Source organism: Cebus imitator, unplaced genomic scaffold (genome assembly GCF_001604975.1).
Source record: "Cebus imitator isolate Cc_AM_T3 unplaced genomic scaffold, Cebus_imitator-1.0 Scaffold89, whole genome shotgun sequence".
Taxonomy (NCBI): Eukaryota; Metazoa; Chordata; class Mammalia; order Primates; family Cebidae; genus Cebus; species Cebus imitator.
In genome coordinates, this window is record NW_016107404.1 from 4,597,382 (window position 1) to 4,616,920 (window position 19,539).

General features: G+C 36.3%; 1 protein-coding gene across 1 annotated transcript in view; it reads right to left on the reverse strand.

Annotated features, from left to right (window-relative positions):
* The window catches only part of SPAG16 (sperm associated antigen 16), a 1,101,632-nt gene that overhangs the window by 1,005,718 nt on the left and 76,375 nt on the right, over window positions 1-19,539 (reverse strand). Inside the window, exon 9 of the mRNA XM_017534985.2 lies at window positions 9,560-9,669. Coding sequence (XP_017390474.2) covers window positions 9,560-9,669 — 110 coding nt within the window. The remainder of the gene's footprint in view (window positions 1-9,559; window positions 9,670-19,539) is intronic.

The window sequence follows — 19,539 nt, forward strand, 5'->3', positions numbered from 1 at the left end:
AGTAAGATGGAATCCATGAATCCATCTGATGGTCATTTCACAGATTCCAAACAAGTCGAAAGGACATATTTGGTATTTGGCAGAACTCTCACATTAATTCTTGACCTGAGGGATACATGTTACTATGGTGGGAAATGCCAAGTAGGAGACTTGAAAATTGCTCCTTTCCCTGTCAGGTTAATAAAGCTACTATTGCATATTGGGGTGTGGTGGAAAATGGCACAGATTTATGCAAAGGATGTAGATGTAGAAGTTCTCATCATATTTCCATATAATTCTCTAGTCTAGTTTCTAAAATAAACAAAGATCCTGGAGGATGACAGAAAACTACTACAAACTCAACCAAGTAACAGCCCAAATTGAAACTGTTCTATCTGATATGGTATATCTGCAACAGCAGGTTAACATGTACTTAGGCACATCATGTGTTGTCATTGATCTGGCAAATGTATCTTCTCATAAAGTGAAATCAGAAGCAATGTGCATTCAGTTGGGCAGACACCAGTCCATGTTTATCTTCTTGCCAAGGTTAACATTCTACTCTAGTCATAAAAGAGTCTGAAGGGAACTGTGCTGTCTAGAAATATTATGGAACATCACTAATTATTATATTATGTTAATCAGAATGAATAAACAAGACATTTACTAATAATAATCTTTGGATTTTATGATTATATGCAAAAAGAGCCAGTTGGTGCAAACAGGACAGTAGTTCATGTCTCATATGTTTTGACTATCTACAGATGTGCTCATGAGAAGACACAGTTTTAGAATGCCAGGAGAATTTAAGGTCCTAACAACTTGTAATAGGAGCCCACTGCTGCCTCCAGGGCAATTCATTCCGGCTTTATATCTACTGAGTGTGTACCACCACTTGGTATACACTCAAGTGGTATACACCCTACTGGCGTGTATACTATCATTCAAGAAAATTCATATAACCATCATATATACTGATTAAGACCTAGAACATTCAAAACAAGTGAACAACTTATTTAGATATCCAAAACAACCAATGAAGACCCTTAGCTATTTTTGTATTTCATTATGAAAGGGTCCGGAACAAGTAGAGCAAGAAAATAAGTCAAGAAGGGTCAGCAAGATGCTAAATATGCTGCTATCTTAGCATCATGTTGGGGGATATATTTCTATAACAATAGGAATAATATAAGCAACATTAATAATATCTTTTTATTTACATAATGCTTTTACAATGTATAAAGTGCTTGTACATATATTAACCAATATATCAGCTTACTTTTATAAAAGGAGGTTGCCAGATCCAATACAAGAGAGATAGGAGTGAAATCTTACTGTCCTAACATTTTTCAAGAATTCAATCAGAAAATAATGGGATACAACATGTAAAGATCTGGAACATATGGGCTGTGCCATATGTGGTATCTTTACTGAAGCAGATAAAAATACCCTCTACTACTTGTTATGAGGCTACTGAGTTGGTGAATGTTTTATTCTCTACTCCCATCTGTGAAGGTAGTTAAACCAAGTTGCCTTTACCTGACAAAGACAGCAGAAAACTGTACTCCTTTGCCTCAGAGCCATATAAGCTCTTCTCTGTTAAAACTAAAGTAATCCTGATCCTCCTCATATTTCACTATATTGCTAAAATCACCCTAAATGGATCTGATGAGCAGGAAGTAGCAAGTACCCTAGATATCTTAGCAAGACGCTTGTGCCAGAGAAGAAATAAACACCAAAGAAATTCTGAAGCCTGGAACCTGGTAAGATAATGCTTCTAAATAAAAGGCAAAGTTACTGTATCTTTTGTCCATGTTGAATAAAGAACATAGTATAAATGATGTTTAGACCCCCAAAAATTTACATGTCCAAGATATCAGACAATTCCTCTCCTTGAGCTTTATGGCCCAGCAGATATTGTAATTGTTCTTCTCTGGATATCTGAACTAACAGTGGGAACTATGGTCACTCAACTACAAAATTTAAATACAATGGGAATAACTGGATTCCATGTGGCAGGGGCCAAGTGGCAGCACTCAACCATTAAAGGCAAGCTGAGCAGAGCTACTATAATGGACAGGGGAGGCAAGCCAGCAATCAGAATAGTCTAACTCATGTAGAACTTTGCCATTGGTTAATTAATCATGGTGTTCCTAGAAGTGAAATTGATAGGAAGCCTACTGCATTCCTATTTAATAAATATAAGCAGAAAACTTCTAAGTCAAATGGACAAAAGACTAATCTGAATTGTAAAAACAGAGAATCAAGGCTCCTCAATCAACTTCCAGACTTGAGCCAGTTTATGGACCCAGAACCCCTTCAATGAAGGGGAGGCCAGGTCCCCTTGAGGAAGGACCCCATTATACTACTGACATTTTATGCTGTTAATCTTTCTCCCATACTTCCCCAATGAGACCTCCAGCCTTTTGCAGTGTAATTGTGCATTCGGGAAAGGGAAATGATCAGACATTTCAAGGACTACTAGACACTGGCTCTGAACTGATGTTGATTCCAGGAAACCCAAAACGTCATTGTGTTCCTCCTGTTAAAGTAGGGGGCTTATGAAGGTCAGATAATTTCATAGAGTCTTAGGCTGGGTGCGGCGGCTCATGCCTATAGTCCCAGCATTTGGGGAGGCCAAGGTAGGTGGATCACCTGAGGTCAGGAGTTTGAGATCAGCCTGGCCAACATGGCAAAACTCTGTCTCTACTAACATTACAAAAATTTAAAAGGTGTGGTGGTACATGACTGCAGTCCCAGCTACTCAGGAGGCTGAGGCAGGAGAATCTCTTGAACCAAAGAGGCAGAGGTTGCAGTGAGTGAGTGAGTGTCACTGCACTGCAGCCTAGATGACAAAATAAGACTTCATCTAAAAAAAAAGAAAGAAAGAAAAAGAATAGAGTTTTAGCTCAGGTCTTCCAGTGGGTCCAGTGGGTCTCCAAACTCATCCTGTGGTTATTTTTCCAGTGCCAGAATGCATAATTGGCATAGACATACTTAGCAGATGGCAGTACCATACTCCCATACTGGCTCCCTGAATGGCAGGGTGAGGGTGATTATAGTGGGAAAGGTCAAAAGGAAGTCATTAGAGCTGCCTTAGAAAAATAGTAAATCAAAAATAATATCATATCCCCAGAGAAATTACAGAGATCAGTGCCACCATCAAGGACTCAAAAGACACAGGGGTGGTGACTCCCACCGCATTCCTCCTGTTCAACTCTTCCATAAGGCCTATGCAGAAGACAGATGGATCTTGGAGAATAACAGTGGATTATTGCAAGCTTAACCAAATGATGACTCCATTTGCAGCTTCTGTACCAGATGTAGTTTCATTGCTTGAGAAAATTAGCACATCTCCTGGTATCTGGTATGCAGTCACTGACTTAGCAAATGCCTTTTTCTCCATTTCTGTCCATAAGGTCCACCAGAAGCAATTTGCCTTCAGCTGGCAAGGCCAGCAATATACCATTACTGTCCTACCTCAGGGAGATAGCAACTCTCTGGCTTTGTGTCATAATCTTATTCGGAGAGTTCTTGATCGCTTTTCACTTCCACAAGATATCACACTAGCCCGCTACATTGATGACATTATGCTGATTGAATCCAGTAAGCAAGAAGTAGCAAACACACTGGAATTATTGGTGAGACATCTGCATGACAGAGGATGAAAAATAAATCCAACTAAAATTCAGGGATCTTCTACCCCAGTAAAATTTCTAGGGGTCCAGTGGTGTGGGGACTGCTGAGATATTCCTTCTAAGGAGAAGAATAAGCTGCTGAGTTTGGCCCCTCCTACAACCAAGAAAGAGGTACAATGCCTAGTGGACCTATTTGGATTTTGCAGGCACTACATTCCTCATTTGGGTATGTTATTCTGGCCCATTTATTGAGTGACCCAAAAGGCTGCCAGTTTTAAGTGCAGTCCAGAACAGGACAAGACTCTGCAACAGGTACAGGCTGCTGTGCAAGATGCTCTACCACTTGGGCCATATAACCCAGCAGATCCAATGGTGCCCCCATAGGTGAATCACAGCAGGGGCCTCTAGGATCATGGAGCAAGGCCCTGCCATCTTCTGCAGATAGCTAATCTCCTTTTGAGAGACAGCTCTTGGCCTGTTGCTGGGTTTGGTGGAAACTGAACGCTTGACTATGGGTCATCAAATCACCATGTGACCTGAACTTCCTATCATGAACTGAGTGCTTTCTGATTCATCTAGCCATAAAGTGGGAGTCATGCAAAGCAGCATTCCATCATCATATGAAAGTGGTATATGCGTGATTGTGCTCAAGCAGGTCCCAAAGGCAGAAGTAAGTTACATGAGGAAGTGGCTCAGATGTCTATGGTCTCTACTCCTGCCACCTGTCTTCTGCCTCCCAGCCTGCACTGATGGCCTCATGGGGAGTTCTCTATGATCAGGTTGACAGAGGAAAAGAAGATTAGGGCCTAGTTCACAGATGGTTCTGCACAATATGCAGGTACCACCCAAAAGTTGACAGCTGCAGCACTACTGCCCCTTTCTAGGACATCCCTGAAAGACAGTGATGAAGGGAAATCTTCCCAGTGAGCAGAACATAGAGCAGTGCACCTGGTTGTGCACTTCGCATGGAAAGAGAAATGGCAAGATGTGTGATTATATACTGATTTATGTCTGTAGCCAATGGTTTGGCTGAAAGGTCAGGGACTTGGAAGAAGCATGATTGGAAAACTGGTGACAAAGAAACTTGGGAAAGAGGTATATGGATGGACCTCTTGGAGTGGTCAAAAACTGTGAAGATATTTGTATCCCATGTGAGTGCTCTCCAACAGATGACCTCAGCTGAGGAGGATTTTAATAATCCAGTGGATAGGATGACACGTTTTTGTGGACACCACTCAGCCTCTTTTGCCAGCCACCCGTCATCGCCCATTGAGCCTATGAACAAAGTGACCATGGTGGCAGCAGTGAAGGTTACACATGGGCCTAGGAACATAGACTTCCACTCACCATGGATGACCTGGCTATGGCTACTGCTGAGTGCCCAATTGCCCAGCAGCAGAGACCAACACTTAGCTTTCAATATGGCACCATTCCTTGGGGTAATTAGCCAGCTACCTGGTGGCAGATTGATTATATTGGACCTCTTCCATCATGGAAAGGGCAGAGGTTTGTCCTCACTATAATAGACACTTACTCTGGGATATGGGCTTGCCTATCCTAAACACAATGCTTTTGCCAAGACTATCATCTGTGGACTTGCGGAATGTCTTATCCACCATCATGGTATTCCACATAGCACCGCCTCACTTTAGAACTAAAGAAGTGCAGCAGGGGGCTTCAGGCTCATGAAATCCACTGGTCTTACCATGTTCCCCATCATCCTGAAGCAGCTGGATTGATAAAACCATGGAATGGCCTTTTGAAGCCACAATTACAATGCCAACTAGGTGATACTTTGCTGGGCTGAGGCAAAGTTATACAGAAAGCCATATATGCTCTGAATCAGCATGCAACATATGGTACTGTTTCTCCCATAGTCAGGATTCATAGATCCAGGAATCAAGGGATGGAAGAGGCACCATTCATCATCACCCCTAGTGATCCACTAGCAAAATTTTTGCTTCCTATTCTCACAACATTATATTCTGCTGGCCTAGAGATCTTAGTTCTGGAGGGAAGAATGATGCCACCAGGAGACACAACAATGATTCCATTAAACTGGAAGTTAAGATTGCCACCTGGACACTTTGGGCTCCTCCTACCTTTAAGTCAACAGGCTAAGAATGGAGTTACAGCGTTGGCTGGGGTAAATGACCCGGATTATCAAGATGAAATCAGTCTACTGCTCCACAGTGGAGGTAACGAAGAGTTATACACAGAATACAGGAGATCTGTTAGGGTGCTTCTTAGTATTACCATGCCCTGTGATTAAGGTCATTGGGAAATATAACAGCCCAATCTGGGCAGGACTGCATATGGCCCAGACCCTTCAGGAATGAAGGTTTGGGTCACTTCACAAGGAAAAAATCCACAACCTGCTCAGGTACTTGCTGAAGGCAAAGGGAATACAGAATAGGTAGTAGAAGAAGGTGGTCATCAATACCAGCTATGACCACATGACCAGCTGCAGAAAGAGGATTACAATTATCATGAGTATTTCCTTCTTCTTTTGTTAAAACCATGGTTGTCCATGAATACACTTGTACTAAAACAAAATCTTCATTTTATTTTCTTTTTCTCTTATCACGTGATATGAGATTTATTGACTTCACATCAGCATTTAAGTATTGTTAACTTTACATAATAGTATTTGAGTTGGGGACTGATGTACTTCTGGCTGTATGAAGGATAGTTGTATTATGTTAGGCATAAGTATGACCTTATTATTGTCTTTATTTGAAGATTAGTCTGATCTCAGGAGATGTGTATGGGTTGAAGTTGACAAAGGGTGGACGTATGATGGTTAATACTGTCAACTTGATTGGATTGAAGGATGCAAAGTATTGATCATGGGTGTAGCTGTGAGGGTGTTGCCAAAGCAGATTAACATTTGAGTTAATGGGCTGGAAAGACAGACCCACCCAAATCTGGGCAGGCACCATCTAATCAGCTCCTGATTGTATAGGAGAAGGGGGTGCATATGGTAATATCAGATTGGCCTAACCTCCCAGTCTACATCTTTCTCTCATGCTGTATGCCTCCTGCTCTCAAATATCAGACTCTAAGTTCTTCAGTTTTAGGACTTGGACTGGCTCTCCTTGCTCCTCAGTTTGCAGATGGCCTATTATGGGACTTCATGATCTTGTAAGTTAATACTTAATAAATTCCCCATATATACATTTATATATATTTATATACATATCATATAAGATATATTATATCTTAGTTCTGTCTCTGTAGAGAACATATGTGTGTGTGTGTGTGTGTGTGTGTATTAGTTCTCTCCCTCTAGAGAACTAATATCTATATATCCTTCTATCCCTGACTAATACAGTGCTCATCAGGGTAATTAATAGCTTTCCGATTTTGACAAGTTCAAAGAACTCTAAGCCATCATAAGGTATGTCAAGTCAAGTGACAACTCTTCCATTCCTTTTTAATTTCTCTCTCCTTGCGCCCTCAACCTTGCCAGTTAGCAAACTAGGGAAAAAGTATGAGGAAAAGAAATATGAACAGCCTCACAACACCACCATCACAACCCCTTCCACACTGCAACTGTCTAGCCCAAAGAAGGTTTCAGCTGAGGGTTAGGTAAAAATTTAACTTCATGTTAAATGTGGAGCTTTTGTGTTACATAAAGCTGGACATATTTAATTACTGATTTGAGACTGTGTTTTGCAACCAGAGTAAACACACACTTAACTAATAATTTCATGAACACTTAAATGAATTATCACGCTATGGTAAGGGCTGAATTACCTTCACTAAGCAGCTTTAAGGGTCAGTAGGTCACATAAATAAAGTTGTTATTATGATTATACCTCAATGTTCTAGTTGTTCAAAATGCTAGTTTACCAGTAAATTGCATTGCATATGGTATTTTTTACTTCCCAACAAAATAACAAGAATCAGACCAACAGCAATTATTGCTATCCTCTAAGACATTAAAACAATGCCTTTAAAGTTCTGGTGAAAAATTAATTTAAAACTAGAACTCTATGTCCAGCAAAATATCAACTCAGTGTAAGGCAGAACAAGAATATTTCAAATGTATGAGCTTAGATTATTTATTTCCATTGGCCTTTTCTGAAAATTACTCAAGGGGATACTCTAGGAAAATAGAAAGAGCAATCCATAAGAAAAATAGGAAAATACATAACAGGGGCAGTTGAGTATAAGCCCAGGAAGTAGAAAAGAGTGACTGTATTTAAAAGAGAAATCTTTTAAATACAGCCCTGTGCACTTCAGGTATTCTCCTTTCTCTCCTATAGTTCTAGTTAGATTTGCAATGTCTGCAATCAATCACATTTACTTAAACATAATCCATTTAAAGGCTGTTTATGGGATTAAATTTTAGTATTAATTTACAGACAAAGCACAGAAAATGGAATTAAGACTACAGAACAAGTGTAAATGTTATCAATTATGACAACATGCATAATAATATAACTCAAATCAAATCAGTAAAGTGCTCTTAATGCCTCTCTGTTACAGCAAAGAATCAATAGGTACCATGTAAAGTGAATGATTAAATAAACAGAAACAGAACTCAGTCATTTGTTATAATAACAAGTAAATTAAGAGAAATATTAGTAAAAATGATTACTCAGTAAGAGTGAGAAAGATTCACTTTATTTTACACTTCAGCCCTTTAATATGACTTTTTAATATGACCTATGTCATATTAAAATGTATGTTGTAGATATTACATTAAATATCTGAATGCAACACCATAAAATAATATACTATGCATAAATATGAAATGTACTTTTCCTATATTTTAGTAGCTTTTTGTCACATAAAAAGTCAACCTTGCATTATTAATCTAAGCTCTCACAAGCCATAAGCACTGAGTAAATGAATCAACAAATTGCTTTAAGCATGACTTACTACTTACTACCTGAAAGAGAATACTTACACCATTAGAGAATGAAAACGTTTCTGATGACAATCACCACCATCATTCCAAAAATCCTTCAATCTGATGTGAGTCTACCTCACATACCATAATCTATAAATTAATTATGGTGATAGAAAACAAGAAAACACTAATCTGGTAAAGCACAAGACAAGATTATAATGAAAAGCTTATTATAACCAAAAAGTGATTAGTTTTTATTTTATTCAAATATTTTATAAAATACCAGAATCCACGCATATCTTAGAGAGAAAAAAATATTACTGGCATTACCTAAGTAAATGCTATTATTTGAATTCATACAAATCTATTCTTCTTCTAGAATTATTGCTACTAAGAAGCAATTATAATTGTAAGTATTTTTATTTTAAAATAAGTGCCAGATATTTTAAAACTGTAAGGTACCAACTGCCTTTCGAGAAAATGCATTACCTGAGCTAGACTTTTATGTAATTTTCATAACAATAAACTAAACTCTCCACAGGTTTTATGTAATTTTCTTCATTTCTGATCTCTTTGGCCAACCACTTTTAATACCATTTTCTTTAGTTGCTGTGAAGATTTAAACTACCAGTCTGATTACAAAGTGAAGGTACACAAGATATAAGGAGATTGTTAAGTGGAGCATAATGCTATTTCATTCTACCTTTAAAGAAGACTAAGTAAAGTCTGACGTTACATTTTGAGGAAAGAAATAGCAAGATAGGACCTGGGAGTGATTTCTTTTAGAGGCAATTTCAAGCAGAAAAGTTAGGAGGTGAGCAGACATGATTGTGATTACATTGGGATAGAAGGTAGAGTGATCCATTGAGCTATCTCTGCTACTAATAAACGTGTCCCTGAATTAACTATTTACTAGAAACATTTGGGTACCTCCACTGTCCACATATAAACCAAGCAGTCTAGAATATACAACCTCTAAATTCCCTTTCAGGTAAAATAATGATGACACCATGTGAGTGTATGGATCTAAAAATCTGAGAGTTAAGTATGACTTAATGAAAAATAAAAATAAATATCATACCTTTGTATTGCCTTTCATCTTTGTTTTACATTTGTTTTGTTCCCTGGCTTCACGAAGACTTTTCTGAGTAGGCCTTTCTGGTGTATTTACTTTTTCACAACTATGATCAACTACAAGATAATATAATTTATTCTTAATATTTGCATTGTTTATCTGCATAAAATGATTACAACCAAAAATAGAAAACCAAGATCTTAATGATGCATGTATCTTTAAAAATTCATTAAATTAATGATTCCCAAACCATACCAAATTCTTTAGGTGGGTTCTCAAAATTCAGTTCCCAGAAATGCAGAATGGCATTACTACAAGGTTAATTAAATGCATGATGAGCCAGTTAGAGAGCACAATTATGATATATTCAAAGTCCTGTTATCATAAGGTTTTGTGTATTTACAAACAGAGTTAAAGATGGCAAAGGAGAGAATGATAAGAAATGACAACATTTCCCAAGTCAAACTAGATAATAAATATGAAACTTTTATTATAAAAAAAGAGAATGTATTAATAAAATATTATTGTCTATGCCTCCCTATGTAAAGGATGAAAAGGAAAAACACAGGGTAATATTTAAAATGGTCGTAACACTGGTCTCCTACTTCTTGTGGACATAGAGAGCAGTCTTAATGGAATCATCTAAGATTGGGGAAGTGACAGAAAAATTCTATTTCTCTTTCACATTTTTCTACATATAATACATATATATATATAAGTACACATATTTTCACTTGTATTTCTAAACAGGAAGTTAATTTCAAAAAACTAAGAAGGTTATAATTACCAACATAAATAAAAGAAACAACTCAATGTTACAAATTATGACACTAGATTTATAATAGAGGAAAGATGATGAACAAAGAAATGTCTGGATGATTTCAATGTCAAGACTCTCTTAAGAAATCCTGAGATTATAAAGGGAGGAAAGAAAATGGCTGGCATTTATTTTCTTTTCTGACCAATTTTTTTCTTTAAAATACCAGTTCTAGACAAAGGAGAAAATCCTCAAAGTAACTCCCACAATAACGTTAAAAAAAAAAGCTCCATAACCCCGTGTTACATTAAAGTACGTGAGAGACCTGGGTATTCAAACTGCCTATCCTATCAGAAGGTGCTATGAGGTAGAGTCCCACAGCATCTAGGACGCTGAAGACTAGAGAAAAGGCAACTATTACAGCTTGCTGAGATTAAAGGAAAATATTTACTTCTGGTTCTCTTTTATTATATTTTTCCCTTCAAGTACCAGGGGTGTCAACCTGATAATAATTAAAAACAATGGTTAACATTCATGCCTCATTGATATTTTACTACATAATGTCCACTATTCTAAACAACTTATATGTACAATTTTATGCAATTGTCAATAATCTTGTGAAGGTCATACTACTTTTTGTTCCCAATGTATATGCGAAGGGGGTGCATATAGTAATATGAGAGGAAAGAAAAGGGAAATCAATAGGGAGCGAAACTCAAGACTCCAACAGATAATTCCAGGAATATAAGCAGATCTCATGTAGCATATTGCTAAAGGCCACTTTTATAAAAGAAATAAAATTAAAAACCAAGCAAACAAACAAATGTGGTAAGAATAACAAAAATAAGAAGTCCAAATGGGCTTGGTTTATGTGTATGCATTGTTGCTCTACAAACAAAATAAAAAATATACACTTTAATAAATTTTTTGAAAAAGATTCAACATCTAAAACCAAAACTTGAGAATAAACGTTGCAGAATGTATAGGGTACTGGCAGAAAAATAAAGTTTTTCAATTATTTCCTCAATGTAGCAAGAATAAATATGATTTCCCTCTCTAGCAAATAAGTATCACTTTTACTTACACAAAAATTTACAGAACAAATGAAAGGCTCAGACATTTAAGTCTATATAATGCTCAGGATTAAGTGCATGTAATTCTCAAATTTCATACAGCACTTCTCAATTTGACTAACATCCCAGCAAAGTCTTGGTCTCTATCACAGCATTCTCATGGCTGTCATCTAGCGTTTATTAACGACAAAGGTTATGGTACCAACTGGTACTGTGAAGTTTTACAATTTTACTTAGGTAAAGTCAACATTTTAAGGCATGCATAACTTCTTGAGATAAAACAAACAACAAATAAACAAACACACCTTTATTTATAGAAATTCTATTTATTGTACCTCCCAGTGCTAAATTTTCCCCATTCAATTGCCCTTTCATGTGTGTACACATTCAATCAATGTTAACATGTTCAGGCTCATGGATAAATATCAGAAAGACATAAATACCATAATTTAACAATTATTTATTAAGCACTTACCCTAACTTCCTTACAGACCAAACAAAACTGAAAAGAGAATTTTTTAACTGAAAAAATTTTGAAGAAATTGTCTACAATTTACCCCAGAGAAATAAACAAAATATCTAAGAGGTTAGGACACATGTAAACTAAAATAAGAAGATCAGGTAGAGCTATCTAATTATAATCAGAAAAAGATAATAGTGTTAAATGAAAAGACACTATATTTGAAAAAATAGTCTCTCTTTATTAATTAGACCACATAGTCTATATAATTACATGAATTTGGTATCTCATAATGCAACTCTGAGCAGCAAAAAAAAAATGAACTTAAAAATCAGCAATTAATTAAACTAATAATGAGTACTTGCTCTACTGTTAAATTTAAAGTACTAATTTAAGAGTTGCTTTGCTTAACAATATATGACATTTATTTCTTCTCTAAAGCTCTGAAGTTAGCTTTCACAATTTTTCACTTCACCAAGCATTTCCAATTTCTAGAAGGTAATCCTGAATTAATAATTTCCTATACATTATAAGATATACTAAAATGCAATTATATGTATCATTATGATCTGGTTTAAAAATAGGCATTATTGCACTGAAACTACAACCTTATAGCAAACCAAAGTAATATAAATAACTAATACAAGTATGACAATCAAAACCAGTAGATTTCATAAGCTTTTTGAAATTAAGTAATTTGCAAAAAATACTTTTATCTCATATGTAATATAAAAAGTGCTTTCTTTATAATGTCATGTAAATATTCTATACATATGACCCTTGACAAAAATAAAGAAAAACATAATCTGTAATTGTCAGTTTAAATACCTATTCAATAATAATTCATTATTTCATAGTTTCTCCCAGAAATTTTTCTACTATTTGACCTACCATACAGAATAAATGTAAAACTGAAAACTCTTTTCAGGTGAGAAGATGAGGTAATAAAGTATTAATATCATCTTTGTATGACAGCAATTATGGGGTGATTGTTTAAAATATATTTTATCATGGTCTGAATTTTCTATAATAAACATCACTTTGGTAGTCAAAAAAGTCAAACAACAATTAATATATCTTGTTTCCAAAGTTCAGAGTGAATGACAATCAATTTGATATTTTCTAATTTCTAAGTAAATAATGCTTAATTTAAAGAGTCTCTATTGACATGCCAACCTGTGCTCCAAATAAACGGATGGATGGGTAGATGAATGGATAAATGGAGGGGGGCAAATATTTTTGAAACTAAACTTAAATAGGTAAAGAGGGAGGAAGTAATATGAAAATATGAAGAATGATAGGAATTATGAGGAACAACAACTTAACAAATAAATTGTCTTTTTAAATTGTAGTCCCTGACTAAGTAGGATACCAAGTTTAAACAACTGGAGACGTGAAAGAGTCTGAGAACCCACAGACATGCTGAGATCAGAAGCTTAGGGAAAAGTACTTCAAGTTCCATATCTAAAATGAGAGTGCATGTTTACAAAGTGCATAAAATTATTCAGTATAGCATCTAAATAATTTTAATTAGTAGTGATACATAACTAAAAGAAACAATTTCCTTATGTTGGGTCAGAATTTCCTTTGACTAAAAGCCATTACAAAATATCACAGATCAAAATACAATTACAAGTTTAATCTCCAAAGTAACTTGTAAATGTCAGTCAAGAAAAACATGCAATATGTTCTTGTATGAATTAGACTAAACACCAGGAGATAATTTCATAAAGAAGTTATCTGTGAAGCATCAGTTTAATTGATATGTCAAGGATAAATATATAAAACTTAAACCATTAGAATAGAATGGAATCATTAGAAATTAATTGGTGCGAACATCAACTCAATTCACAAAGTCCCTCAACCTTTAAGCTTTCTTACGTATATTCTTTTTCAGAATATTTAGTCATTTTTCGAGCTACAGTTCCTGAAATGATAATTTTTTACCATCCTTTAATATTTACAGCTGATTATATTCTTAAGTTATCTTAATATGAAAACATTTTTTGATGTTGACAGAAATGTACATTTTTTGTAAGAAATACAATAAAGAAAAAAGGTAGAAAGCAGTCACATAACACAGAGAAAATTATGTTAACATCCTGATGTGCACCCTCTAATATTTTTTCTTTGCTTCTATTCAACAGGCATACACTTGTACCAAATAAATGTTTTTACTTCTTAATATTATAACAAAAGTATTTCTTATGCATTAGTTTCAGAAACTTTTTATTATTGTATGATCAACTATAAACATTCACTGGTGGTTAAAAAGTGAGATTGCTTGCATTGTTGTGTTACTATTAATATGACTACAATAAACGTCCTTATGCATAGTCCCTTATGAATCACTGTGCATAACTGATATTATTTAAACATAAAATATTAGAAAAGTAGGAAGGAGGGAGGAATGAATAGGCAGAGCGCAAAAGATTTTTGGGGTAGTGATACTATTCTGTATGCTATTACAAAGTTGGACACATGTCATAAATTTGTTGAATTCCATAGAATCTACAATGTCAAAAGTGAACCCTAATGTAAACTACAGATGTCAAGTGACAATAATGCCATAGACACTCATCAGTTTGTGTGTGTGTGCATGTGTGTGTGTATGTGTGTGTGTGTGTGTGTTTTAAGTTCTGGGGTACATGTGCAGAATATGCAAGTTTATTACATAGGTATACACATGCCTTCGTGGTTGGCTGCATCCATCACCCTGCCATCTACATTACGTATTTCTCCTAATGCTATTACTCCCCAAGCCCCCCACCGCCTGACAGTCCCCAATGTGTGATGTTCCCCTCCTTGTGTCCATGTGTTCTCATTGCTCAATTCCCACTTAAGAGTGAGAACATGTGGTGCTGGTTTTCTGTTCTTGTGTCAGTTTGCTGAGAATGATGGTTTCCAGCTTCATCCATGTCCCTGCAAAGGACATGACCTCATCCTTTTTTATGGCTGCATAGTATTCCATGGTGTAGATGTGCCACATTTTCTTTATCTACTCTATCATTGATGGGAATTTGGGTTGGTTCCAAGTCTTTGCTATTGTGAACAGTGCTGCAATAAACATATGTGTGCATGTGTCTTTATAATAGAACAACTTCTCATTCTTTGGGTATATACCCAGTAATGGGATTGCTGGGTCAAATGGTATTTCTAGTTCTAGATCCTTGAGGGATTTCCACACTGTCTTCCACAATGTTGGAACTAATTTACACTCCCACCAACAGTGTAAAAGCATTCCTATTTCTCCATATCCTCTCCAGCATCTGTTGTCTCCTGACTTTTTAATGATCACTATTCTAACTGGCATGAGATGGTATCTCAATGTGGTTTTAATTTGCATGTCTCTAGTGACCAGTGATGATGAGCTTTTTTTCATGTGTTTGCTGGCTGCATAAATGTCTTCTTTTGGAAAGTGTCTGTTCATATCCTTTGCCCATTTTTTGATGGAGTTGTTTGTTTGTTTTCTGTAAATTTGTTTAAGTTCTTTGTAGATTCTGGATATTATTCCTTTGTCAGATGGGTAGACTGCAAAAATGTTCTCTCATGCTGTAGGTTGTCTGTTCACTCTGATGATAGTTTCTTTTGCTGTGCAGAAGCTCATTAGTCTAATTAGATCCCATTTGTCTATTGTGTCTTTTGTTGCCCTTGCTTTTGGTGTTTTAGTCATGAAGTCTTTGCCCATGCCTATGTCCTGAATGGTATTTCCTAGGTTTTCTTCTAGGGTTTTTATGGTGTTAGGTCTTATGTTTAAATCTTTAATCCATCTTGAGTTAATTTTTGTATAAGGTGTTAAGGAAGGGATCCATTTTCAGCTTTCTGCCTATGGCTAGCCAGTTTTTCCAACACCATTTATTAAATAGGAAATCCTTTCTCCATTGCTTGTTTTTGCCAGGTTTGTCAAAGATCAGATGGCTGTAGGTGTGCGGCATTATTTCTGAGGCCTCTGATCTGTTCCATTGATCTATATATCTGTTTTGGTCCCAGTACCATGCTGTTTTGCTTATTGTAACCAAGTAGTATAGTTTGAAGTCAGGTAGCGTGATGCCTCCAGCTTTGTTTTGTTTGTTTGCTTGCTTGCCTGCTTAGAATTACCTTGGCTATGCAGGCTTTTTTTATTCCATATGAAATTTAAGATGGTTTTTTTCAGTCTGTGAAGAAAGCCAATGGTAGCTTGATGGGGATAGCACTGAATCTACAGATTACTTTGGGCAGTATGGCCATTTTCACAATATTGATTCTTCCTATCCATGAGCACGGAATGTTTCTCCATCTGTTTGTGTCCTCTCTTATTTCCTTGAGCAGAGGTTTGTAGTCTCCTTGAAGAGGTCCTTCACATCCTTTGTAAGTTGTATTCCTAAGTATTTTATTCTCATGAGAGAATGGGAGTTCATTCATGATTTGGCTGTTTGTCTATTATTGGTGTATAGGAATGCCTGTGATTTTTGCACATTGATTTTGTAATCTGACACTTTGCTGAAGTTGCTTATCAGCTTAAGGAGATTTTGGGCTGAGAGGATGGGGTCTTCTAAATATACAATATACAATCATGTCGTCTGCAAACAGAGACAATTTGACTTTCTATTTCCCTGTCTGAATACCCTTATTTTTTTTTCTTGCCTGATTGCTCCAGGCAGAATTTCCAATACTATGTTGAATAGGAGTGGTGAGAGAGGGCATCCTTGTCTTGTGCCAGTTTTCAAAGGGAATGCTTCCAGTTTTTGCCCATTTAGTATGATATGGCTGTGGGTTTGCCATAAATGGTTCTTATTATTTTAAGATACATTCCACCAATACCTAGTTAATGAGAGAAGAATCAAATAGATGCAATAAAAAATGCTAAAGGCAATATCATCACCAATCCCATAGAAATACAAACTACCATCAGAAAATACTATAAACACCTCTATGGAAATAAAACAGAAAATCTAGAGCTCACGCCTGTAATCCCAGCACTTTGCGAGGCCAAGGCGGGCAGATCATGAGGTCAAGAGAACCAGGCCATCCTGGCCAACACAGTGAAATCCCGTCTCTACTAAAAAATACAAAAATTAGCTGGGCGTGGTAGTGCGTACCTGTAGTCCCAGCTACTCTGGAGGCTGAGGCAGGAGAATTGCTCTAACCCGGGAGGCAGAGGTTGCAGTGAGCTGAGATCCCGCCACTGTACTCCAGCCTGGTGCCTGGTGACAGAGTGAGGCTTTGTCTCAAGAAAAAAAAAATCTAGACAAAACGGATAAACTGAACACTTATACCCTCCCAAGATGAAAGCAGGAAGAATTTGAATCACTGAATAGACCAGTAAGGTCTGAAATTCAATGAGGCAGCAATTAATAGCCTACCAACCAACAACAGTCCAGGACCAGACGGTTTCACAGCAAATTCTACCAGAGCTACAAACAGGAGCTGGTACCATTCCTTCTGAAACTATTCCAAACAATAGAAAAAGAGGAAATCCTCCCTAACTCATTTTATGAGTCCAGCATCATCCTGATACCAAAACCTGGCAGAGACAAAACTAAAAAAAAATTCCAGCCAATATCCCTGATGAACATCAATGCGAAAATCCTCAGTAAAATACTGGCAAACTGAATCCAACAGCACATCAAGCTTATCCATCACAATCAAGTCAGCTTCATCCCCAGGATGCGAGGCTAGTTCAACATCGGCAAATCAATAAACGTGATCCATCACATAAACAGAACGAAAGGCAAAGACACTCATCAATTTTAAAACCTTTATCAATCTGGTATGGGTGGGGACAGGTGATAGATAAAAAAATCACTGTACTTTCACTCAATTTAGCTACGAATCTAAAACTGCTCTAAAAACGAAAGTTTATCTTTTTAAAATATGAAGCCAGCTCACGAGACAGGCAGCAACCAGGTCCCAGGGACATCATGCTTCTGGATCTAGTCATATCTGAGAACATTTCCTGTGCCTTCTAACTATCTGAGCCAAAAAAAATCCTCTTTGCCTAAAAATATGAATATACTTCATGTTCTCACTCATAAGTGGGTGTTGAACAATGAGAACACATGGACACAGGGAGGGGAACATCACACACTGGGGTCTGTTAGGGGGTGGGGAGGGGTAGCAGGGGGTGGGAAGATTGGGGAGGGATAACATTAGGAGAAATACCTAATGTAGGTGATGGGGGGATGGATGCAGCAAACCACCATGGCATGTGTATACCTATGTTACAATCTTGCAAGATCTGTACATGTACCCTAGAACTTAAAGTAAGATTTTTTTAAAAGTATATTTAAATTTATGTATTTTATTGTATGCAAATTATGCATTTTAATTGTACAGTTGGGTGTGTTTTGACAAATATAAACAGGCATGTAACTACAACCAAAATTAAGATATAAAACATTTCTACCATACCTCAATTTATTTTCCTATCTTTTATTTTACACACCGTATAAACGTTACCTTATGATACTATAATTTTTATTTTAATCAATCACTTTTCCTCTGAGGCAATTAGAAAAGGAAACCATAATTCTTGTTTTAACCAGAATTTAACATTTTTAATTCTCTGTATTCAATTGTGGAAAATCTTATTTTCCTTCTGGCAAATTTTCCTTTTAGCCCAAAAAAAGTTCTTTGTATTTCCTGTTGTACAGATAGGTTTGCAACAAATCTCTCAGCTTTTCTTTATCTTAAAATGTCTATATTTTATCTAAATTTTAAAGGATATTTTTATTGGGCACAAAATTCTGAATTAAATTTTTTTCCACACTTTAAAAATTTATTGTTTCTATCCTCCAGTATTTCCTATGAGAAATCAGCATGCATTTGAATTATTGTTTTCAAGATTTCTCATTTAAATTTTCAACAATTTGAACACAGCGTGTCCAGGAGTGGTTCTCTTTATGTGTATGATTAGCCCTCTTCTTAAGTGTTTAAGTTTACACTTTACATCCATTTGGGGAAATTTAGGGCCATGATTTGTTTAAATATTGTTATGCTCCATTTGCATTGTTCTCCTCTTTGGGACTTTAATTTTATTTATGTTGAATAGGCAATTTCCTTTCATCTTTTTATCTTTCTTCTTTAGACTAGATGTCTTCATTGATCTCTTGTCTAATTTACTGACACTTCTTTCATCTCTAATTCGTTGTGAAGTGCATTCAGTAAAATTTTTGACTGGGTGCAGTGGCTCACACCTGTAATCCCAGCACTGTGGGAGGTCGACACGGGGGGATCACTTGTGGTCAGAAGTCTGAGATCAGCCTGGCCAAACACCATCTCTACTAAAAATACAAAACTTAGTCGGTCTTGGTCGCACACACCTATAGTACTAGCTACTCAAGAGGGTGAGGCACCAGAATTGCTTGAACCTGGGAGGCAGAAGTTGCAGTGAGCCGAGATCATGCCGCTGCACTCCAGCCTGGGTGACAGAGCAAGGCTCCATCTCAACAACAACAAAAAATTCATTTTAGTTATTCTATTTTTCAGTTCTTGAACTTCAGTTTGCTTTGGTATGTATTTTCATTTCTCTGCTGAAATTCCCCATCTGTTCACTTACTAGTATTTTCCCTTAAGTCCTTGAACATAATTGAAATATCTGCTTTAGCATTTTCTAACCTCTAAATACAACTTAGCTACTTTACGGTAGGTTTCCATTTACTGCTTGTTGTCCTTTTTTTTTTTTTTTTTTTTTTTTTTTTTTTTTTTTTTTTTTTTT